Here is a 25,009-nt window from a genome sequence, read left to right as displayed (position 1 = left end):
CTTTACTATTTGATAATGCATTCGAAAAAAATCAAGTTTTAAGTTACTGAGAAAAATTTGAATGTAGACAGTGGTCTCGCGAATGATAGTGTTTTATGTAAAAAATAAAAATTCCTTTTTTATTATTTTAATTTCTGTAACTGCAGAGAGATGAAATTGAAAGACGGTTCGAACAGTAAAAATATAACTCTAGTGCGCGTTCGAAAAACGTATTTTGTCGGATCACTGAAAAGAATATTTTAGTGAAGTGTCGAAAATAGGTGCTTTTAAGGGGAAAAATATTTTTGTTATGAAAGTACCAAAATAACTTATTTTTTTACTTTCAAAATGGTAACGCGCATTGTTAAAAAAAATAATAAATTCTTTAGAATCATGCTTTGCAAAACGCACTCGCGTAGGTTACACGCCATTTGTTTTTACACCGACTGCACACTATAACCAACCTTGTGTTAATTTCAGCTCCCAAACATTAATCGGCTTATCAAATTCGCACTACGTCTAACGGGCAGAGCGACTCTCGAACGATTTTTCGGGAGAACTCAGATCACATATTTTTCTTTGCTGCAGTTCTTCAAGCGCAACTCACCGGGCCTGTCCGACCCATAACTCGGTCGAAGGGTTAAGAACGATTTCGGTTTCGAGCACAACGAGACGCACTCTCGTCACCGCCACCGCGGCCACTGCACCTGTTGTATCGATCACTCCGTTGTGTGTTGTGGCGCTTTAAAAAATTCAGCGCGATAGCACGTGTAAATAACGAGACGACAACGTCGGAGCGTGGCGTATCGGGGGTTATGAATATGCGGAGCCGTGATATTCCATTCATCTAAATTCGATACTGCGAACGCGCGTACGCGGTCGGGGAGATACGGTTGTTATTTAATCTTATCACGAGTGCGTTTGATATTTCATCTACTGCTCGTCCTCCTTTGAGTGGGCTCCACCGGCACTAGATACGTTCTCGGGCGCATTCCCCGGAGGAGAACTTAGAAGCCGGGGATAAGCATTCATGCAACTCCGTTTAAAGCCGCCTCCAGACATTGACCAGTTCGCTTTAAAGACGAACTAATCTTCGCTATCTGGGAGAGGAAGGGAGGGGGAGAGAGAGAGAGAGAGAGAGAGAGAGAGAGAGAGCTCGGCGAGCAAACGTTATCCGAGAAGCGCGCACCGGAGCTATGGAATAGATAGAATCAATTAATTTCGCCGGCGGAACAAAGCTCCAATTTGGCGGCAGAACCTGGTTAATTAGGGGCGCTTTATCGATCATTGCTATTGGCTACTTCGCCATCGGGCTACCACCGCGTCGATGGGGTTGACCCCGGTCCTAGCCCGATGTTGCCAGAGTACGACGGTAATGCAATAAGCCGCGTTCACGCCTCGCATTGAAGCTGTTGCAATATAAATCAGACGCGATCATCTCCGGCCAATAATCCGCGGTCGGGACTTCAATCGCCGCTCGTTAATTTGAAAAATGTTCGGCCGATACGCGAGGCGGGGACTGCGGCTCGCCGATAGCCCGAAAGTTAAATCGTCACCCGAAGAATTCGCGATAGTTTTCCGCGGTATTCCGCAATTCTACATCGAGAGAGAAAAGTGATGCCGTTCAAGTGATATTTTATTTGATCCAGGTAAAATGACTACTGCAATATTCCTCGGCAAATATTTATTAAAAGTAGTAATATAATGGATTATATGTGTAATGTGAGATTTTCTTCGGATAAATAAGCATTTGTACTTGTATGCGTTAAAATATGTTTGTTAACTCAACATTTTGTGTTGTATTGATACTCAACAATATAAGTGTTAAAATAACACATTTTATACTCCAATCAGTACTTGTTGCGCGACACTAAGAGATCTCAAACATTTCATAGAATTACTCGCCGATCTAAATATTTACATATCACTTAAGCAAGCATTAACACGCTAAGAAAGCGACACACCCAATTTAAACAATACCACCTAATTCCTGCTGATAACCGCGGGCGCGCTAAAATTGGATAGCGCGCGTATCTTGCGCTAAAATTCCCGGCGATATATTCGTTGACTCGGCTTTATCGACCGGTCCGCGCGAGCCGTCTAGATTTATTAATTTAATACACACACGATAATATATCGCGCAATTTCATTATTCCTCATCCGTTCGCCGCGTCACGCGTTTATTAGCAGAGCGAGATTCACAGATTCGGATGTTTACCGTTCGGAATTACCATCGAGAGACTCGAGGGTGTCGTCGAAGAGACGATATCGCGGGAGAGGAGACGGTTCGAAGTTGAGGTATGAGGTGAAAAGTGATGAAAGGCGGTTTTCTTCGCGTCTGTAATCGAAATGGGAACAAAGGCGAGTTCTCTCTCCTCTCTTTCTTTCTCTTTCTCAAGAAAGTAGAGTGCGTCTACATCTAGCCCGCGTCGACTTCTTCGTCGGATAAGGAGAATCACCACCCTTCCCCGCCATTGTACGAGTCGCGGAGGTTGAAGTTAAACTCCGGGAATCGCTCGGCCATTTGACGCGAGCACGGCGCTCTATTGTCGATAGGGAACGAGAACGTTAAGTGTACTCGGCCGATTGGCGCGGCTGTATAATTGAAGCAGCTGAGGTTCCGGCGTATCGATGTCGAAGCGAAGCGGGAGGACGTTCGGCCAAGTTAAATTGAAAGCTGAATATTGGATATGCTCGTTGCAAAAGAAACAAGCGGTCCAACGGCCGCTCGGTGGAAGGGAGGAAGGAAGGGCGGAGGAAAAGGGAGCGCGCACGGGAAAAGGCCGCTCTCTTTGAATTTTTAATCGGTTTCCCGAACACGTAAGCTCTTGTCAGCGAAGAATAAAGCTCTCTCTCTTCCGGGTCTTCGGTATCCTCGGAGGATAAAGGAAATCGCGGCCTCTTCCGTCTACTGTCTATCTCTCTCCCCTCTTCTGTCTCTATTTCGCTCGCTCCATCGCTCTAAAATCGATGTTAAGGTCAACAGTCGAAGGGCTGTTACGAGTTGAAGGCGCGAGGTGGAACGTTTCGGCGTCGAAGTTCGCGAAATGATATTCGCCGCCGGGAAAGGCATAGAGGAGTTTTGCCGAAGGAGCCGCCAAGGCACTTTTTGATCTGGCGCCGAAGTTTCAAACGAAAATTTCCGTTCAAGAAAGAGAGAAAGAGGGGGGGGGGGGAGGAGCGTGATGCTCATGTCGAATTTTCGAGTTTTATCTCGACGATAAGAAGAGTAAGAAGACTGAAACGATCGAATAAAACTGATCTTAGATTCTCGCAACGTTGAAAATTGCGAGATATACAGGATGGATCATTTTAATGTTCTCACCTAAATATCATTTTTCTGACGCCTCATAGAAAAAAATATTTCCGACAAAAGTTGTAGAGTTTAAAGAAGGTGACCCATCTTGTATAATATTTCACACTGAAGAATAATAAAAATATAATAATAAAAGTACCAAATCCAACGCGTTAAATAATATTCGTACATAAGTCATTTTGGTGGAAAAAGAAATGGAGAGAGAGAGATGAAGGAAAACAGAGTTGCTACATTTGCGATGCACAACAGGATGAAGGAAATCTCTCTTAGCGGAATGCGAAATAATACATACGGGAATACGGAATACAGGCTTTTGCCGGGCTTTGGCCGTGGCTTTCCCTCTACACGGCATGGCACGTTTATTCGCTCTGGTACGTCCGATCGTCGCTATAACTGTCCGCTGATGTCGCTATTAATAGTAACGTTATCAACGTTACCGCCAACTGCCGATTCCGCCGAATCGTCGCATAGCTCCGTGCGATTTTACTTTCGTTCGCGTTAAAATAATCCTGTCGATATCCTCTCTGGGAAGAACCGAGCTCTCTCGTGCAACGCGAAGAGCCAGAGAGTGAAAGAGAGAATCCGCCACGATCCTCTCTATCTCCGAGGTATTACACACGCCGCGCTATCGTCCACCTTATTCGCTCGCATTCTTTCTCCATCCGATTGAATTGCATTACCGTTTGATCAGCGATCGATCCCACGCCCCCTCCCCCTCTCTCCTCCCCCCTTTCGCTTGGCTCGCTTTCGGCAATGACTTCATAGCTACACTGTGCGCGCATTCACGTGCGCACATTTCGCGTTCGCGAATAAAATAAGAGGCAGCGTTTGTCTCTCAAATCGCGCCGGTCGGCCGGCCAGGTCGATCGGTTTCGATTCCGTTTGAATTCCACAGCGCTCGCGCGCCCTGTGAAATCCTCCGGTGAGCTCAATTTAAATAAATAAAAACGCTTCGTTCTCTCTCTCTCTCTCTCTTCTCCTGTATCTCTTTGTCTCTCTGTCTCTCTGCCGCTTTTTTTCTCGTTTATCGCGACGGATAAATCGCGCGCGCGCGCTCGCGGAGGTCGCGCCGCGATAGAGGAAGGGCGAAATGCATTTCGAAAGTATCGCGTACGCGCCATTGATATCCGCAATGTCCATTTCTCTTTTGACGCCGCCAGTCACGAAGAATTTATGCCCCACGGTGGAATTCCCGTACGGTCGCGTATTTCACTGAAAATCGTCGGTTCGTCACGCTGACGTGTGCCATCAAAGTGGAAGTTCAGCGGTGCCATTAAATTCTGATTAAATTTTGATTAAATCCCGGAACTCCGACCCGGGCCGCCTGTACAAAAGGCATCGACCTATTTGCAACGCGATCGGATCGTATCGCGCTTTTTTCTCGCAAAGCGCAGAGAAGGATAACGCGTCGGGATTTTGACACGCGTGTCACTAAAAATTTTATAAAGCTCGCTGCGTAGAGAAATTTAATCAAGGATCATGGCCGCGCTGCGATCGCAAACGCGGATATTCTCTCGCTCTTTTTTTCTTTTTCTTCTCTCTCTCTCTCTCTCCATTCCGTCCATTCTCTCAGACGACCTCGAAAGTATTTCTAAATTTGCAGCGCGACAACGTTTTCGCCGTGAAAATGTGAGCGGCGCAAATTAGATATCTTGTTTCGATGCCAGAATGAGCGCAGTAGCTCTCAATCGTTGTGATATAGACGCACGAGTAGCAATTGATCAAAACGCATGCGCTCGACATCGTCCAGGCAAAATTGATTATCGACAATACCTTAAGAGTGGGATTAAGATAATAGAAAAGAAGTAATAATCTTTTCACTATTTCAGCAGTTAGATATCCGATGAAAACAGTTGCTGCTATTAACAGACATTTGCAACGAAATTTTACTGATTTGTAGCGCTATATTTATAATTATAATCACTAGTGACTGCTTATCATCGATAATACACTGATTGCACTTTCAAGAATAAGAGTTCCGTGACACAAACGCGAATTTCAATCACACTGTGTCATCCTCCCGACCGTATCGAACAACCTGGCCTTTTATCCGAGTCAGCGTTTTATTGATCTAATTGTACGCGGCAATCGATCGCTGGGAGCGGAGGGGAGCAACAAGAAGGAGAGAGAAAGAGAGATAGAGGGAGAGACAGACAAGAGTGACGCAGAAGTAGTTCCGGCGATACTTCTGGAGGCATTCCTGCAATCGACGGGTCAAACCGTGTCAAAAGCCCTTAGAAATGCTGACGGCATCTGATATCGTGGAAGCTCCGCGCAGAAGAAGTGCCTCCCTCTTTCCCTCCTTGTCACTCCCTTTCTCTCTCTCTCTCTCTCTCTCTCTCGAGTTGTATCGCGGAGATTTACGAGCGACTGTTTGAGAGACACTGTCCAGCCGGAAACTAGGTCCCACGTGCTATGAGAGCTCGGTGGTTTACGCGAATGTGCGCGGGCTTGCATATGAACGTGTGTGTGTATATATATTTGTATGGGAGATATACATATATGCACATATGTGCATCTAAACGTCCTATCGATTCGGCGAGATGGCCATTGCATTTCAATAACAGGCGCATAGATGGACTTCGTTCCATATACAGGGTGTACTTTGTATTCGTGGCCCGGCGGTCATCTGTAGCGGCTACTGTATACGTTATGTGGCTTGTGAGGATCATTATGGAGGTTTATAGATGTACTAGCGCGCGGTGTTACGCGTATATAGAATCCTCAAGCGTCACTCGGCTCGGTGGAGGATACTTCGTACACTCCACTGTCGCGGACACGCGACTAACGAAGAAACATTAGCGATCTCTAATACCTCGAAGTGTTAATTAACTCTTCCGCTCTTCGTTAAGTCACGTGAGAGCGGGTGCGCTTTGACTTAAGGCGAAGGTCTCTCTATTAGTGATAAAGTAACCTTATCGTGAAAATGAATTAATCAATTTTCAATGTGGCTTCCGAGTTGGCGCCGCGTTCCTCGAGTTTCTGTTTTAGTTTCGATTTCAGTTTCGGGTCTCGACTCTCACCCTGAAGAAGCGAACTGAAATATTCACCTTATACGACGTTATTCTTAACTGTCCGCGTCGATGACAAATTCCAGAGGAAAAGGACGAGGGATAAATATCCCCGTCGATGAGATTCGATATTAAAATATTCGGCGGGTCGTGAGTAATCTCGAATTGCTCTCAATGTCGATAACGCGCGCGAAATGGGAGCGTCCCGAAAAGGGGAATCAATCGCCAATGTGACGAATATTAGGCCATTACGTCGGATTGAGGAAGTCGTCCATTGTACGCTCTCGGGGTCGCCCGCCCGCTTCGGGGTTGCGAAAAACCCGGAGAAATCACTTCGCGAGCGGTCGCCGTGCGCGGCGGGGCACAATGGCAGAAGCTGATCCAGATAGTTACGACGATTGGATACGAGCGGATAAAAGACAGAGAGAGGGGAGGGAAGGGAGAAAAAGAAACACGCTGAAATTTTCCAACCGCCGATACACTAAAGCCGCAGCGGCGCATCATTCAGCGCGGCAACTAGCTGCCGCTTACTCCTCTCGCTGCATTCCTCTCGCGACGATTCACTAACAAATCGTTGATTTCCCATGCGGTTCCCGGGCTCCGTTTGTTTTGGGGCTTATGGAAATGCACCGCGGGGGTGGTATAATTCAATTTCGTCCTGAGAGTGTAACACCGGCGAGGGGGAGGGACAGCGGGGGGAATCGATATCGGTGCCCCCGTCCCGTTTTAACGGGCGTGCCTCTCCCTCTTTCTCTCTTGCTCTCTAGCCGCGGTAAAATCCACCCACTTCGAACGTACACGAGTGCGACCGCACGCCGCGAGAGAGAACATCTCTGTCAGTTATTAGACTGTGCCAATTAAAGCGGACCGCGCGATTCGAACAGCGAGATCGAAGGGCGGCATCCGTCGGAAGATAATCTCGAATTCGCGGCGATTTAAAGTCGATAGGACTTTATCGCGCTGGAGTGACTAACCGTTCCGATTTTCACGGGACATTCTGATTTTCAGCTCTCATCAGAGGCGTTCCGACAGGATTCTAAGCGGGTCGTCATTTGTACGAATTTTTCACTTAGAAATATAATAACAAATTGTACTAAAAACAAATCTATCAACTCCTTTAAACTGCGAACGCCGTCAATAGGCGTCAGATGAAAAGTCCTTGTTGCGTACGAACAGTATCGGACCGACGCTAACCCTCCCTGGACTAGTTTTCTATTTAATAAAACAAATCTTAGTTTCTTTTACTAAAATTTTATTTAATTTCCTAAACACATAATTACATACTTTATGTTCCGTTGATTGTTCTTTCATTTTATCTTAAAAATTCTATCAGACTGCTTTTAGATATAAAATAATGATTATTTATATTAAAACGCAATAGAAAAGTACGTTCAGTTGATTGTTTGGACTTAACATAATGAGTAAAAATTTTACTCACTATCTACGTTTATCTAATTTATTAATTTTTTTATTAGAAGTCCCGATTTTTTTTATTGCGCCTCGAATTTTTAAGATCGATATTTCCTAATTGGCTGATCAAGAATTGGTCTTAGGTCGCAGCTTCTCGCCGGGTTAGCTGATGAAGCGAAAGAGAGAGAGAGAGAGAGAGAGAGGGAGGAAGAGGGAGAGAGGATGAGGAAGAATGGGGGTGACGGGGAGAAACGCGTCCGCGTGGCGGATGAGTGAGTTTACGTCGGCAAATAAATCAAGGGAGTACGCGGCGGATCCATTTATCCTTTCCGCAATAACGTAAAAAACCACGTAGCGACACTAGCGTGTTGCAGCGCTCTGCTCGCGTCTCCGCTGTGCGCGCGCGCCCGTACTCGCGACCGACTTTCGAAATTACTTTTCGATAAATCGCGCCACGAGAAATTGCGTTTTTCAAGCTGTTTCGCGACAGGGTATCATCCCCAAGCCGCGCCGGGGATTATAACTCGCTCCGCGGTATTGTTGCGCTCCGGCGCAGCGGGGGTGTTGTAATTCTCTTCGCGCCGACGTTCCGCGCGTCGACCGGGAAGATTCTCTCCTTGTATAACGTCTGCTGATCTTACGTCCCGTCGGCACGCATCGGTGCGCGCTCGCGTGAGAAACTAGACAACAAAGCCCCGTGTATTTGCTGATGCATTGCTCAATTCTCGTCTGATCTGAGAATTGTGTACAAGTTAAAACGGAAGGTAGACGCGGAGGGAGATAATTAAATTTTTACGCCGTTGCTCGTGTGTGTGTGTGTGTGTGTAAACTTCGGTGAAAGATATTTCACATCTCCTGTAGTTAAGACACACATAGGTTTAGAATGAAAAAAAAAAATAGAGAAAATAGACTGCGCCGCCTAGAAAAACCTGGAAAATTTGGAATTTTCAGGGAATTTGTTTGTATCTAGAAAAATCAAGGGAATTCTCAGGGAATTTTATTGAAAATAAGATAATTTTAACATACATTTGTTTGCAGGCCATATTATCGCGTTGTTCACAAGCAAATATTGTGTGATTGATTGAAGTTATTTAGTAATATTTGCTTCATTAAGAATCGTAGAAAAAAATAATTCCGGATTTTTCGTCCTGCTAAAATCACACACACACACGGCAAAGGGAAGAATTGCACGTAGAAAAGTCTCATTTTAATTTCCACACGACGCATTCAGCCGTTCACGGCCGTGCGGCTTCGCAAGTTCGATTCATTCAACGAGCGGCAGGTCGCTAAGCAAACTCTCAACGTCAAAGGTTTAGCTACCGAGCGAACGCCGATCTCACCACCGAATGGAGTGAGCGAGCTGCCGCCGCTGCTACCACCAGCTAAAGGGTACGCGCACCCCGGCAGCCGCTGGATGTAAGTTTATCCTCGGGAGATGAGAGCGGCGAATCCGGCGGATTTGTTTCGGGGGCGAAGTCCCGATGTTACTCACCTAGTAGCCAGATCCCGATGAACGAAGTTCAGGTTCTCCAGATACCGCATGCCCGACGCGATCTGCGCCGCCATGTAGATGAGACAGTTGAAACTGAAACGACGACGGAAGTGGCGTGAGTTAGCTTGCCTGACGAAAGTTAAGGTATTCGCAGTTGCGAGAATCCCACCCGACCCGACGACCCGACCGTCGTCGTCGTCGTCAAGAGTCGGGAGTCAGCGGGGGATTCCATCGCCCGCCGGGTGCGGGTCGAGAGGGCTCCGAGAGAGATGAGAGAGAAGAGATAGACGGAAAGAGAGAGAGAGAGAGAGAGAGAGAGAATCCGAGCAGCAGCGGGCTGTCTCCGAGCTTCAGCCGCGTCGCTCACGATTAATAAACGCGTCAAACTCGCGCCTCGGAGAAACTTATTGCGTGTTAACTCCCTGACTCGTGCGCGACGGCGCTTCGTCGGAAATGAAACCGAGCCCGTGCTCGTTAGAGACGATTGCGGCGCTACGGCGGCCTGTAATCTCGAATACTTTAAGCCCCGGCAACACCGCGGCGCGTCGCAATACCTACTCCGGCGTACCTACGTACAGACAGACAGACCGACGGCAGACGCACCTGTATCGCCGGCACACCAACACTCCGCGAGACGAGGCTGTCGGATAATGTCGGCTCAATGAATAGTTAAGTTCTCTTCTCTCGGGCTCGTAAGACCGATACCGCGGTTACAGGTCTTCTCTCTCTCTCTCTCTCTCTCTCTCTCTCTCTCTCCCCCTTTATATTTCTCTCGTAAAAGTCGCAATAGGATTTTACAGAGTGATAGTGCTGTTATTCTGACTTCGAAGCGACGCTTCGTGCTCCCGAATGAGATCGCTCATCATTCCGATTTTACATTCTTAATCCTGACAATAATATCTGCGATCTTGACGTTGAAGTAACGTCATAGGTCTCTCGGGCCTACATGCGAACAAAAATGGCAAAAATCGTGGTTTTTTGTATCTTTTGGGTTTTTTGTGAATTATTAAGTTTAGTGGTGGTCAGTTGTAACAAAAAATATCTTTTAGAAAAAGTAAAATAAAAAATAAAATATTTTCTTTATTACTAATAAAAGAAAACTAGGGCTGTCAAAAATTAGGGCTGTTAATCTTCGACAATTTTGAAGCTTTGAAGCTTTGAAAGGATTCGGAACTCCGGAGGAAATTGGGAACTTTCGAATTTTGGTGAGGCGAAGCTTGGAAGGTTCGTTTTCAAAGGCCGTAATCTTCGAAGTTTCAGAGCTCCGAAAAGTACTCGCGAATGCTGTAGATTAATGTCTACATTTTACTCGGGGAATATTGAGAAATTTTGTAAATGAACTTTGTAAATAAATGGATAGACAGTTGCTGTTTTGTAACGAGAAATGTTTTTTACATTGTGTTTACGTTCGATTTAAATAGCTGTGGAAAATGCAAAATTTAGGGAACACAAAATAATAATATTACAGTTTGACTGTTGTTTCCAAGCTTTCCTAACAAGACTGACAGGCCAATTATTGAGATTCGATAGCGGGTTCAAACGATGTTTCTTACATTTCCGACGTTTCAAAGCTTCGGAGCTTTGATACTTTCGAAATTCGAATAATGTACATCAAAGCTTCGAATCTTCGAAATTCGAATGAAAAACTTTCAGAAAAAAACACTAACCTTATTAAAAATATGATACACCGACGATCTCTACCTAACAAAACACAACGTTCTTTGCGATCGATCGTGTGAACGCTCTTTTATTTTCGTATGTATATCAAATAACGTAAGTTTTTGAATATTAAGATCGCGGAAGTGATTCAATCGGCGCGAAAGTTTCTTCGTCTTCTACGAGACTCGGCTGAAATATCGGCGGTCTTAACGCGCGAAATTAAAAAGCCGGCCACGCCGCCACTTGAAACACTTCAGGAAAGCACCGGTGGTGGACTTATCTGCAGCGCACGGTACTTATTCGCGAGCGTACATATTCGACGGCGGTCTTTTTACCGCTGCCACGAGGAAATCCAGGGATGTGCGCGAGCTGGAATTTATAATACCCATCACCGCTCTACGGTAATTACCGTAAACACGGGATCGCGGATTCCTCGAGGGCTTCGGCGTTCGCGAAAGAGAGCGAGAGAGAGAGAGAGAGAGAGCGTACACACATATAGGAAAGAGGACTAATGGCCGTCGTCGTAAATAATATCGCAGCTGGCCGAGGACGAATAATATCGCGTTAGCCAAGTGCGTTTCCCACATGTAATATTGATTTTGAGCTTATACACAGTCGTGCCACGCTGCTATGCGTGGCGCGATGACTTTTCGCCGGTTTTATTTGCGAAGGGTACTCCAATTTGATATTTTTTTGAAGATACTGTATGCTTTTATTTGGAAACGTTCAATTTCCGTGGCGCGCGGTAGTTACACGGAACATCCTGTGCGCGTGCCATTTTTTTTTTTTTTGGGAAAAAAACGACATGCGAATGTTTTAATAAACAGCGCCCGGGTCGCTCTATCAATGAAATAACAAGTCAGCAGAAAAATAATTGAAGGCAATATCGATTGTATATTCCATCAAAGGGACAAAAACATTGGAAATTTAATAATTACTAAATTCTCTTTCTCTCTCTCTCTCTCTCTCTCGATTTTTTCCTCGCGGTAGAGATCGCAAATATTTATTAACGGATACTCATGAACGCCGAAATTGTTGTTTCGAGGGAGGGAGGGAAGGAAGGCGAGAGATTAACCGTAAGGAGAGAGCTCGCCCGCGTTAATTTCCATTAAGGATTTACGTCAAGCCGCGTGTCACCGGTTGAACTCACCTAAGTGTCTTGACGCCAATCGGCATGGAATGCGCGTCCTCGGCAGTGATATGCGTTTTGAGGAACTGACAGAGATCCCCGTGTTCCAGGTATTCCATCACCACGCAGTACGGCTCCTCGCGGTAACAAGCACCCAGGACCCGTGCGATGTTGCGATCTTCCAGAGCGGCCAAGATCCTCACGTCCCTTTGGAAGTCCAACCTGTTCGGGATCAACCGTGTCTCTACTTGGTAAGCAGAGTCGAGTTATCGAAGCTAATGTGTTACGATCGTGCGAACATTTCGCGCCGATTGACCGAATCGTCGCCACGTTATAACGACGATGACGACGCGTTGCGTTTCGCAACGAACGCACGCGCAATTTTAACACGGTGACTGTCACATTGATTTCCCTTGATTGCGCGAAAGCTCAAAAACGCAAAAGCTCAACTAATAATTGGATTACCAAAAACCCCGATAAGTAAGTGACATTCGAGACGCAAGAAGATACGATGTATCTTTCACCTCATCGGCTCTCTATTGGCCGAGAGATCTCTACAACCAAGAGACTTCTCAAAAGCAATCGATACCTCACACGTAACTTTAATAAGACGCAAATGACACCACCATTGCCGGCGTTCGCCACGATATTCACCGTGGTAAAGACAGTGGCAGTCAACTATGAAAAAAAGAAAGGAAAATATACGTATAAGCGTGAGAGAGACGCGTGTGAAATATCAGGTCGACGAGGAGTAAAATTCGATATCGCCGCGGAGCGGTCGGCCGGGAGAGTCATCGACGTCCATCTCGCGTTAATGACTCTCGTATCGCGCTGCACTTTCTGCATTCCGGCGTCGAGGATCGTACGGACGTTGTTAACGGCGACGGGGCACGGCGCGGCGTCCGGTTCGTTGGATCGCGACCGTACTTCCGGATAAGGGAAGCGCGAGCTCGCTACTCGCCGGCGGTTATTGGCGGTATACACACACTCGCCGCTCATGGAACTTGTGTTTCCACGAGCCGCCCGGCCCATCGAGCCCGTTGCTTTCCCTGAGCTTACTTACGATCGACTTGGTAATGGCACTCCGCGCGTGATAGCTTAATGCGGCCGTTAACAAAACTGCGGGGCGGTCCGTCGCCTATCGATTCGCCATAAACTGCGGATCCCGCGCGCGGTGCGTGCGATTGTCGCACCGTGCGCGCCGCTTCTCGGTTCCGGCGTGGGCGAGAGCGAGAGAGAGAGAGAGGGAGGAGTGTCGCGTTGCCGTTGGACGCCACATGCAAAATAGCTTGTTCAACGTTGGCCCTAAGGCGGCTTAATGACATCGCATTAGCCGAAAGTTCGTAATTCGCGGTTCAATTTGCTCCCCCTACTCCCCCCCCCTTTGTTTTCTCTCCCTCCCTCTCTGTCTCTTTCGTTCGATCGAGCGGCGTCGGCAGCAGTTACGCGGCCGACCGTTTCCGATTTCGCGATGACGGCGTTTACGGGGCCGCGAACGCGCACGCGAGACCTCGGATCCCGCATTTCGACCTGGATTTATCGGGACGATCGCGCGGTTCGTTGGGGCGGCAGCCTCCGGTGAGCCTCGCGAGACGGCGGAATTTCGTCACCGACCACGGTTTCGGTAACACGAGGCGATCCATCTGTCGGCCGTCCGCGCGCTTCGGGCGAGCGCAAACCGGCGCGTTATTTTTAATAAAGCGTCAGCGCTGCGACGCGTGATACCGAGCGGTGACGCATAAAACATACCTTATCTGCCGTCAACACGGCCCTCCTGCGACGCGATGCTCGCTTCCCTCGTTTATAATCGTCCCAAGAGGACATTTCCGCGGATCGCGTGTGTGCGACGGACGCAGCGGAATCGAAGCGGACGCGAATCCTGGGCGCGAGAAAAAAATTAGAAGGAAAAATAGGAAGTTATACCTCGAGCGGTTCCAGCGCGACGTTTGTGCTAATCAACTGAAATAGAATTTACGCAAATATGTTCGTTTCTTCATTAACCACAAAAGTCGACTCCTGAAATATTGCGCAGCGTTTAAGAAATACCCCCTGTATTATTTATCAGCTACGACGGCATAAAATTTCATTCCGTAAATTATTCTCCCCCGTGTGCGAGCCGAGTGACCCGAAGTATCGTAACCTTCCCTTTACCACAAGTTGGTACATCCTTTTGCTTGAACGAACAGACGCTCGGTCTAGATATTTTTGTGTCGATGGAGACGAAAGATAAATAGCGGGGGGTGTGCGTTTTCGTATCTCGCGTGCGTAAAAGTACGGCGGATGGGTGGAGGATTCGCGGTCGCTTTGGAGCAGCAGCTGCTCGCGGCGAGGGTGAGTCTCACAACGACGACGTCCGCAGTCACGAGACGCTATAAGTCATCCGCGCGATAGGGGACTTGTTGCGTGAGCCAGACGCGCCGGGCTCTCGCGGATATCTTTCGACGTGTACGCGCCGGATAAAATACGGGGAGGCTGCTGCGTGTGCGCCGCCGTCGTGCGCGCCGGGAGATTGCGGAATGAGTCGCGCGATTGTTTCCCTCCGCGGACGCATTCTCGGGGCGCTCGGGGCTCCAACTTTTCCCGACGAGAAGGTATCGAGGCACCCCTATCGCGACCCTCGTGCTGCTTAAAGTACACACGCGATTTTAAGACGGAGGCGCAACTTGGGGAAGCTGGAAATTAGAGATGTGCTAATCAAGAATTTGTTATGTCGAATCTCATTTTTTATTTTCGAACCGAATCGATGAAATTTCACCCGAATCGAATTGAATCGTTAAAACATAATTTAATAATTAATAACATTGTGTGTGTGTGTGTTATTGTTACTATATAATATTGTTGTAACATTATCGCATCTCTTTAATTTACATATAAAGTGTAACCTACCTCGTGTACCGAATTAAATTTTTCAGCAAATTTTCGGGCAAATTAAATTGTTTACGACGAAGTAAATGAAATTTTCCGCATATCAAACAAAATAGAATTTTTGAACAAATTAAACTGCGGTTATTCGTTTGCCGTATTTTTCGTGGTTCTAAACTGCGTAACTGAATATTGGAATAATCGGTGGAAATCAAGGCGGCGGTGAATTGACGATACTTCCAAGGGATCAGACAGGTCGATAATCAATCATGCCCGATCAATCCGCGGACTCTCGTCGCGCGCTATCGACGACTGCGTCGCAATTCGTCGCGCTAACGGGTACACCGGTGCGCGCTAAATCAAGCGAATCGCTCGCTATTCTGCCCCGCGTCTTCCCAGACGTCCGACAGATTACCGTGCGGCGGTCGACGAAATTTCTCTTCGGACCCGGGCGCGCAGAGGAGCAACGAGAGAGAGCGCAGGTCTCGGTGCCGTGTATTCAATGGCGGCTCGTCGATTTTCGTCGCCGCTCGTCGGAAGGAAGCTTTGTCATCTCCTCTACGAGGTGTCCCGCCTGTCCAGAGAGCGCCAAGAGACGGAGAAAGAGAGAGAGAAAGAGAGGGCCGAATCCCCGATACCTTATCTCTCCCGGTCATTGTATGCAAATCCGTTCCATTCGTGGAATCGAACTGGCCTTTTTCTGATGTCTGACGCGATAGCCGCGCGAACGATCGTCCGAGAACGGTATATCCGGACGTTTCGCCGCCGCGGGGCTTCCTCTCCTCGGAGAGAACGCCGCGACGCGGGACGTCGCGCACCGCCGGGGAAACACGGCCGGGCAGAACCACCAACCCGCTTTCTTTCTCTCTTTTTATTTCTCTCTCTCTTGCTTCAAATCCGATGTATCTCGTTGCCGGCAGAAACGTTGCCGCGCGGCCCCTGCCGACCGCGCATAATTTAACCGCCCCTGTCACCCCCGCTTCGGCTGTCGCATTTTTGCGCGCGTACATTCTGTCCCGTTCGTAACCCGAATCTCGTTTTCGATCTCGCGGCGAGACGCGCGTTCTCCTCTACCAGTTCCTTCTTCTTTTCACGACGATCTCCACGGCCACGGACGGAATAGCCGAATCGTCGAACGGTCGAAACTATTCGGTTCTTCGAGTCGCGAATTCTTCCGAAAAGCAGGACCGACAGAGGGGCTCGTGGGGGGAAATTTCAATTGCGCGGACGTAAGAGAGCTAAGGTCAAGAAACGCGTGTGGTTGAAGTTGGGAACGAAAATTAAGTTCTTTGAGCGAAAATTAAGAAAATTTCTATTCGCATTTGATCTCGGTAAAAGAACAGCTCCTCGTCCTTTTTCATCCCCAGTGGTAGATCGATCGATTTGTCTTCCGGCGCACCCTGCGGAATCGCGTTTTATCCCTCGACGTTCGCCGACTATCGGTTTCCGTCGTGCGTTCACGGAGTAGCGATCGGTCGACGTAAGAGCCGGACGCCGCATAAAATCGCGAGCGCGGTTGGATAACGGAGCGCGCGCGTCTCCTCATGGCTGTAAAAGGTTTATCGTCGCGCACGTGGGGAATGCCTCCGGAGGTGGAAGAGGCATGCACACGCTCAATCGAGCGTCGCCGTAACGAAACAGAATGCAAATTGCGGCTCCCATACAGACGTGTGTATACTCACTTTTCCTTCTCGCTGGCTTCCGGCAGTAAAAACTTGACGGCGACGAGTCGCTTGCCGAGGGTGGTCGTCGTGCCGTACTCCGGGATCCCTTCAGCTTCCGCCACGTATACCTTTATGAGCATAATTCCTTTGAATCGTGCGTGTACACGTGTCCATGTGTATGTGGGGGAACCACCACGACCGAAAGATAAATCCGCCGCGAAAATCACCCGCGATTTCGTCGCGATTTTGTCGTTCGGGAACTTTTCCGACGCGTGACTCCGCGTAAGCCGGTCTTTTCAACGGTAATCCCGTTTTTGTCGTTGATGCTGCGTTTCGTTGATGCTGCGATTTTATACGCAGGCAGCAGCGATAACACGACCGTTGAGATCATTTGTATCTTGTTATTAGGGACTTGCGAAGGTTAATCGGATCGTCGTGGATTTCACTGGCTCAAAAGATGAGGCGTTTTATGAAATCAGGATTATTATTTGAAATCTTGGCGAATAATGACGATATACAGTTGAATCGAACTGTCTTGTTATTATCACACTAAAAGAAAAAAGTACTACATTCAAATAAATATTTGCCAAGTATTGGAATAATTAATTATTTTACTTAGATTAAGTAAATATTACTTGAATGTGAACACTTTCCTTTTAGTGTGTGACATTCAAGTAATATTTATTTAATTCAAGTAAAATAATTAACTTTAATATTCCTGACACACAATAAAAATATTTGCGGAAACAGTCCATTGAAATTTTGTGTTACTTCAATACAGAGAATGTATTAATTTAAAATTATATTTGGATACTTTTTAACATATATTTTTGTACTTTCCAACGCATTTCCTACGTTAAGTAGCACAACATTTCAGCGGACTCTTTTTAACACAAATTCTTTTCTGTGTAGTAAATATTTACTTGAATATGGCATTTTTCCTTTCAGTGCAATAAAAAGAAATATGGCTGAAAATCCGATGAACTTACGCAAGTACGCTGATGGTAATTTTCTCAAATATTATGCAACGGAGTAGACCGCGCTTGCGAGAATTTCTCCTCCGAAAAATCGTAAGCGATCAGACGCCGCTCTCTTCTCGAACTTGACCTCCCGACATCTCATTCTCGAGAACTAAGAAGCGAGGATCCCTTCTGCGCACGCGACGTGATAAAATTTAATTAAACATAAGCTAAGAAATTTTCACGCGCCATTTTCTCTCATATTATTGCCCCGAGAACGCGGGGGCAGCAGAAAGAAAGGAGACCTCGTCTGGCCTTCTCGCAATTTTATCCATTCCAAGTAATATCGGATAAGAGAGAGTATATTCTTTTCATTAACTCGAGAAAATACACTTCGTCCGCGGGCAGAATGGAACAAAAGTCCGCGGATTCCGCGACGGTGCGTGAGCTCCCGGGTGCAAGCTCGGAAAGAATAACCGATCGTCGTCGTACGCATCGCGCGACCACCGGTACACTGAGAAACTCATTTAGAGTTGAGTCAATAAAATTCTTGTTTGACTATAGGCAAACAAATTTTTGGTTGTAAGAACGATAATAATTTCCCCAGTTGCTGGAACTAAATAAGATTTCAAGACAAGAATTTCGACTTGGGTGGTTTGACGGACCAACTACCTCGGCCGGCGTCTCCTTTTTTCCTTTCCGCACGTCGCGGGGAGGAGGCGTACGATTTTTCGCACGTCGGCCGAAGATCGACGTGTGCGATCGCGGGGGTTCGTGGGAAGTCACGGGTGTGCGTGTGCATGCGGGATGCAATCTCTCGGGCGATAGCCGACGTGGCGACAAGCGAGCGAAACGAACGAACATACGTATGTATTCGTACGTACGTTCCGGCGATGCCGGGCGTCGTTGTCATTAACGATGCGCCGCTGTCGTGGCGCACAGGACGGACGGGAAACAAAGGGGAATTATTAGCCGCTCTAACGCATCCTAAACTGATTATCCTCGACGACCCCGACGAGGCGCCATTGTGCCGCCGAAGAATAACGCGCCCCGGGCACTTCGTTAATCGACGTATTGTTGCGCATCCGGCGTACGCTGAATTGCCGGTGCGCGCGCTGTGCGGCCAACAAACGGATTGATTTCGCGAGATCGTCCTCCCGACGCAGCAGAGGAAACGAGGCCGCGCGCGCGCGCGCGCCTATTCGGACGAGCGGGGCACGACCTCGCGAGCGTGCAGACGCGCGATCGCGCACCGTGCGCTATTGACAAATTAATTGTTATAACGATGAGTGTAACCGAATTTCCCTGTTAACGTCGTGTCGCGTCCCGCGCAAGCTTTGATGTCGCCGACTAAACGTGCGCGCGTATCTCGACACGGTGTCTTAAGCTGTGACGTGGTGTTCTTTAACACCTTGATGACCGCCGTACATGGGAAAGAATATCAATAGAATGATATCGATAGAAATGATCAACAGTGTCGTCATCGGAGCAAATTTTCTTGATTCAATGATATTGAAATTAATAGAGGGCAAACGGCGACGTACATTTCTGTTTTAAGCTGTAAAACTTCATTGAAAGTATAACATCAAAATTGAAAACGTAGAAGATTTGGTTTCAGAGAATCCAAATTTCGCTCTCACGAGGAGAGCGCGCTTTTCCGACCTTTCCGGAGCGAATCTTCGAGCGATTTAAGCGGCAATATTAATAATAACTCGCGGCGCGAGTTGATCGGCGCGCGGAGGTTATTCCCGGCGCGGTTCGCGCAGCTGAAATATCGTTGACGCTAACTGCGATCGATTAGCGGTAACGCCGCCGGAGCCTGCTCGGCGCGTCTAATTGAAAATATATAGACACGCACGCAGAGGGGGAGAGAGAGAGAGGAAGTCACGCACACACGCACGCACGTTCACGTTTCACGGACGTAACAATAACAGTGTCATTACCGTGCCGAACGCCCCTTCGGCGAGCTTGGAGAGCATGCGGAGGCGATGCCGTGGGAAGAGCGGTACGCTGGTCTGCTCCAGACGTCTCTTCAGGGCCGAGAGTACCTCCTGTTGAGTCGGCGACTGCAACACACGAAAGCGCAAATGCATTGTGCGGCCCCGACGATAATCGACGATCTACGATCACGCTAAGTTGCGCGGGGTATCTCGCGGGATCTACCACCGCGGCGTCGTCCGGCCGACAACTGGCTGGCTGGCTGCCTGCTCATCCTCGATCCTTCTCGCGAATTCCCGAGCGCGAGGGGAGGCCGCACGGCAAGACAAGTCTCGCTCGTGAATGTCCCGTTTCGATTCTCAAAGGCCGACAGACTGAGAGCGGGATGGTAGATAAGATGTATCGCGCTATTCTCGTCGAGAGATATACCTTCCTTCCCGCCGGTGATCGTAGATCGGTATCTCGGTGAGATAATGGAAAAGGGTCGCGCAGCGTGTCGCGCTCTTCGCGGCAGAATTCTTCAAGGCGGAAACGACGTTACGGTGCAATCACGTTTCCGCGAGAGGCTATGACGGGGTGAGAAGTGCCGATGAATCGCCGTGGTTATTCGCGCGGGTCTTTGGGAGATATGACGGGATTCGCAAATAGTTCGTCTCGCTAAAATTATGCACAGAAAAAATGTACTCTTAAATCGACGATATTTTCATGCGCAAGCAAGAATATTGGAATATTCCCGGGAGATTTTTAGCCTTGAATTGATTGCAAATACATAAAGATACGAATTCAATCAAATCAAGACTGAAAATCTTCTGAGGGGATTATAATATTTTTGCTTGTGTATGAGAATATTTATTATTGATGGGCCGAAGCATCGAGGAAAGCGCGAAAGGAGGGATGCACACGGAGGACACGCGTACACGAGTATCCATCCGCGCGATCCTCCTCCTCGTTTTCCGGGTGCCGGCGAATCCGCGCAGAGGAAGGATGATGATTGGCGTCGCTGCGAAGCGTCAAGGCCAGATCCGACACGCGCGACACGGGGGTGAAATGTTTTGACTGTTTCGAGTGGCGCTGTCGGATGTCAATCACGCGCAGACGTCTCGACGTAGAGACGGGCACTTTCGAATCCGGAGCGTCCCGTTCGCGTTCACATTGTGCTGCGATCAATCTCGACTCCACGCCGTGCGGAAATCGTACGCAAAACGCACACACCAGATGTGTCTATCCGCGGGACACACGTGTATCCCCCGGCCCGCGGAGAAAGGACTCACTCGACGGTGAAGAAGCTGCTCGCATTCATGGCTTCGGGGGAGGGAATCGATCGTGCGGGACGGGGCGAGGAGAGCGGCCGCTCTTATCAAGCGTGTCCCTCCCTTACGTTCGCCGACGTAGCCGCGCTGAAATCTCAATCTGCGACTGCGGGTATTGTGAAACAAAGAAAAAAGGGAAAATAGAGAGGGAGAGATGGAGAGGGGGAAAATCGACGGGAGAAAGAGGGAATGAAAGGCCACGTCTGAATCGCTCGCTGTTGTGTGACTAACGAGCGAGACAGGTCGCGTTCGCAAAACCCGCAATAAAAGTCGCCCGCGAGTTTTCAACGCCCGCGTTGTGTTTTGCCATCGGCGAGAGATACGCGAGAGAAAGAGAGAGAGAGAGAGGAGATACGTGTTTAACTGTGAAGGTTTTCCGCGAAAATACGCGCCGATGGACAGGCCAGATAGCCGCGGTGATGTTGCGTGTGTACACGCATACACACACACACAAGCATACATCCGCGTAAAACACGCGTGTATAATCCGATGTAATCCAAGATCAGCGCTATTTACTTCCGGCGAAAATAATTCATCCGTCTGTAACGCTCGCGATGTCATCTTGCCGCCGTGGTAAAACGGCGACGCCTGCGGACGTTGTCGGGGCCGCAAAGCTCGCTCGCTCGCTTGCTCGCTCGGGGTCACGTCGACGCGACGCGACCTGACACGTCACGCGGCTCTTAAAAAAAGAAATTACCCGCGTCATGAAATTTCGCCAGGTCGTACGTTCTCGCGCACGGCGGAACGCCGCGACACACAGGGCGACGCGTGGCGCCTCTGCCCTCCCCCGCTTCCCCTCAGGAAATATATATATATATATATATGTACACACACACACACACATATATAGAGGACATGCTTGGCGGTGAAATCGACCTCTATCGCGTAATATTTTCGGATGTCGGCCCGCCACTCGCTCGTTCACTCGCTTGCTCGCGGCGACCGGACTCGCGGGCCGGTCGGGAACGTGATTACACGAGGCGCTTTCTCGTCGCAATTAACGGAGCGAACTGGTCCGCGGAAGCCGCCGGACCGCGTAATGATGATACATTCCACGAGGGTGGCGCGCCGTAACCCGCGCCGAGGGCTCCCGCCGACGTGTCCTGTCGGCGGGAGTTCGTTCACAGGCGCAGGACAGATGGACGAGGATGAGGATCGATCGGCCGATCGATCGATCGTTCGAACGAATGAACGAGGGAACAAACGAACGAGGCGTTCCGCGCGGGTTCGCTCGCGACAACAACACCGTGCACGGGGAGTCGCGCGCCGACTACCACCACGAGCCGCAGCCTCCGGCTTTATTTCCGGCCTCTCGCGTGGGACGAGCTCCGATGGCGATTTATCGTCTAAGCAAGAGAGCGGCGCGACACGCCGCCGCTCGTTTTTGCAACGAGGTCTGTGCGGACGGGTGGTTCGCGTCAATTATCCTTTTGCGAGGTCGTGTCGCGCCTGTCAGGGGGATGATATCTCGTGAGCCACCGATCCTCGCGCAGATCGTCCCCGTTAATTGTTTCCGGCGCGTGTTGTTGTTTTTTATTACTATTTATTTTATTTATTTCTTACTATTTTCTTGTTAGAAAAAGAAACAAAGATATAGTTAGGCGGGGAAAATGTGGTTATAATCTATAATGAAAGTAATCACTTTTCTTTCTCAATGTAGATGACGAGATATGAGACGGCCTTCTTGATTAGATTCGATATTAGATCGAAACAATCCATAATCCAACGGGGATCGCACGCGATATTTCACCGCGATATTTTTACCGCCTATTATTTCTGTATATGGAAAGTAAACTCGCGCGGGACTTTATGCATTCCGGCGGGGGATCTCGTTGTATAGCCAACGAGGCATCCGCCGTCGGCCTCTAAACCGATCGTATCGGCCGACGGCGAAAAAAGCGCTTGTCAGTGCCGGTCTCACACATATAATCACAGGCACACACATACACACGCAACACGCGCTTTTAGATTGACCTACGGCCGCGATCCCGTGATTCTTTTTATGCCGATGGAGAACCCAGGGGATCGTCTCGCGCATTCGATGTCGGCTCGGAGGGGTATCCGCGCTCTTTCTCGCCCTCGCGCGCTGTTCTGGCATTCTGGATACGAGCTACGGTATACTGTACCCACGGGAGGTATATCCGCCCCAAATGTTCCGCACTCGTTCCACCGTATTGATTTAAATTATTAATTGTGAATTTATCCCCCGCCGAGCGCGGGCGCACGGAGCTTAATAGCGACCGCGCGACTCCGACGTACGCTGTTTTTCTTTTCTCTCTCTCTCTCTCTCTGCGTTTTTTTTTCTTTCCCTCTTCCTCGGGCAACCCTCTTTATTTATACAGTGCACGCGCCAGGATTAACCGACCCGTGAACTTTAACGTCGTCGCTTTTTCTTTTGGCCTCGCGATTAATTTAGGGTTCTGACGGTTCTCGCGATATTGCACGTATATCAAATGAACCGGAGAATTATAAATAATGAAAAATTCGAGGTGTCTGATTCCCTCGCCACTCGTCGTTTATAGTTAATAGACAAATGATTCATTCGAATACGAGGTCTGTCCTCGCGCGATCCGCCCGTTATTTATTATTTCAATCTATAAATTTAACCCTTTCCTCCGGTTAACTTGCTCTCGTGATTCCCCAACGATATCGGAGTTTAATAAAGTATTTTATCCCGTTCTGTCGCTGAGGAAAAAAATATTCGGTTTTAGCGATTACACTTGCACACGGTTAAATATTATAATTACAGTCAGAAAGCGCTCGTTTTTATAATGAACGCTACTACACGGAAAAACGTAATTTGCTGACACAGGAAATTTTATACCGTCGCAGCAAAATTTGCCAGTTACTACATGAACAGAAAAACGATTTGTTAAAAATACCAACTGCTATCAGCTGAATTATTTTGCTGAATTTATAATATAAATTATTTTGCCGTAAGAATACATTAGTAAATTGTTAGAAAAGCATTGTTTTGTTCTAACGACGAATTAACGTGTCCTAAATATAAATTCAATCGACAGAATCTTTTCAATCCTGGCAACGAAATTGTTTCCGCTCTAATTACGAACAACCTGCTAATTTGGTTATGTTTAATAATGAAATTTGATTGCTGTCGCGACGAATATGCAGTAGCAGCGATGATTTCGCTAAAACAGCAAAATTATTTTCCTCCGTGTACAACTGATATATAAGGTTTACCAAAAGTGGTATGGTGGTATGGTTTATAACGCTAGGACCGCGACGTCAATCACAATGCGAGATCGAATAGCGAAAGGGGTCGGGAATTCCTCCGAGGGAGAGAGAAAGAGAGAGAGAGCGACAGCCAACGGGGGTGTATGAGCGCAAGTGTTTCTCTCTCACCTTCTTGTCCTCGGTCTTCGTGCCGCGCGAGCTCTTGGAGAAGAGGCTGTCCTGGTCGCCGCTGGCGTTGGAGACGGTCGCCCCGCGGCCGACGCCGGCGTCCTGATTGAGCAGGGGCACTGTGCCGAGTTCCGGTACCGCATAATCGTACGACGTGTCAACTGCACCGTTCGCGTACACCGCTGCGGATGATATAGCAAAGGAGGAGCGAGCGCAGAAGGGGATGGCGTATTGATTGCGGTCAGGCCGAATGCTTTGTTGCCGGGACGTATGTGGGTGCACAGAAGCCGTCGCGGTTCTACGTGTCCTTGTGGTTGTGTGTATGTTTACGCATTTATATGCGTATACGTATGTGTGTGTGAGAGAGGGAGAGAGTGTGCGAGTTCCTGCGTAAGTGCGTGCGTAGTCGCGAGAGTTGTGGATGCAGGCGGATGCGCGTAGATGTGTGGGAGCGTCGCATACCTGAGTGATTGATGTTGGTGCCCTTGTTGTTCAGCATCATGTCTTTCATCTCCATAACGACGGTGCTGTAGCTGTAGTAGGGCGCGTACTTCAGCGCCTGGTACGGCTCCTGGTAGTCGTCCAGCTTCACGATGTCCAGGAGACGATTGCCGAGGTCGAGCGGCAGAGTCGGTAACGAACCGCCCGCGTATCTGGAAGCAAACGGGGCTGACGGTCAACTCGCAGGTCGAGATTTTCCGTCCCGTCTCGTCTCCTTGTCATCTTCACGCTCGAGAATCTCGTCGAAGAGCGAGAGGCTATAAGCGTGATTAAACTCGTCTAGCTCCATTCTTCTAGCGAAACTCTCTTAAAATTTCTTGGAGTGCAATTACATCGAAAATGAGTGAAAATTCGCCCGAAGCGAGAGTGAAAATACCGCCACTCGGAATAGCAAGAGTGAAAGTTTCACTCAGACT

The 25,009-nt window shown here is 48.4% G+C and overlaps 1 protein-coding gene across 1 annotated transcript in view; it reads right to left on the bottom strand.

Annotated features, from left to right (window-relative positions):
- The window catches only part of LOC106750086 (discoidin domain-containing receptor 2-like), a 206,020-nt gene that overhangs the window by 9,834 nt on the left and 171,177 nt on the right, over positions 1-25,009 (bottom strand). The window contains exons 10-15 of the mRNA XM_014630167.1: positions 24,555-24,745; positions 24,093-24,274; positions 19,425-19,547; positions 16,541-16,650; positions 12,018-12,218; positions 9,209-9,301 (exon numbers count right to left, since the gene is read on the bottom strand). Coding sequence (XP_014485653.1) covers positions 9,209-9,301; positions 12,018-12,218; positions 16,541-16,650; positions 19,425-19,547; positions 24,093-24,274; positions 24,555-24,745 — 900 coding nt within the window. The remainder of the gene's footprint in view (positions 1-9,208; positions 9,302-12,017; positions 12,219-16,540; positions 16,651-19,424; positions 19,548-24,092; positions 24,275-24,554; positions 24,746-25,009) is intronic.

Source organism: Dinoponera quadriceps, unplaced genomic scaffold (assembly GCF_001313825.1).
Source record: "Dinoponera quadriceps isolate SergipeBrazil2010 unplaced genomic scaffold, ASM131382v1 scaffold4444, whole genome shotgun sequence".
Lineage (NCBI taxonomy): Eukaryota > Metazoa > Arthropoda > Insecta > Hymenoptera > Formicidae > Dinoponera > Dinoponera quadriceps.
This window is presented reverse-complemented; position numbering and strand designations above follow the sequence as displayed.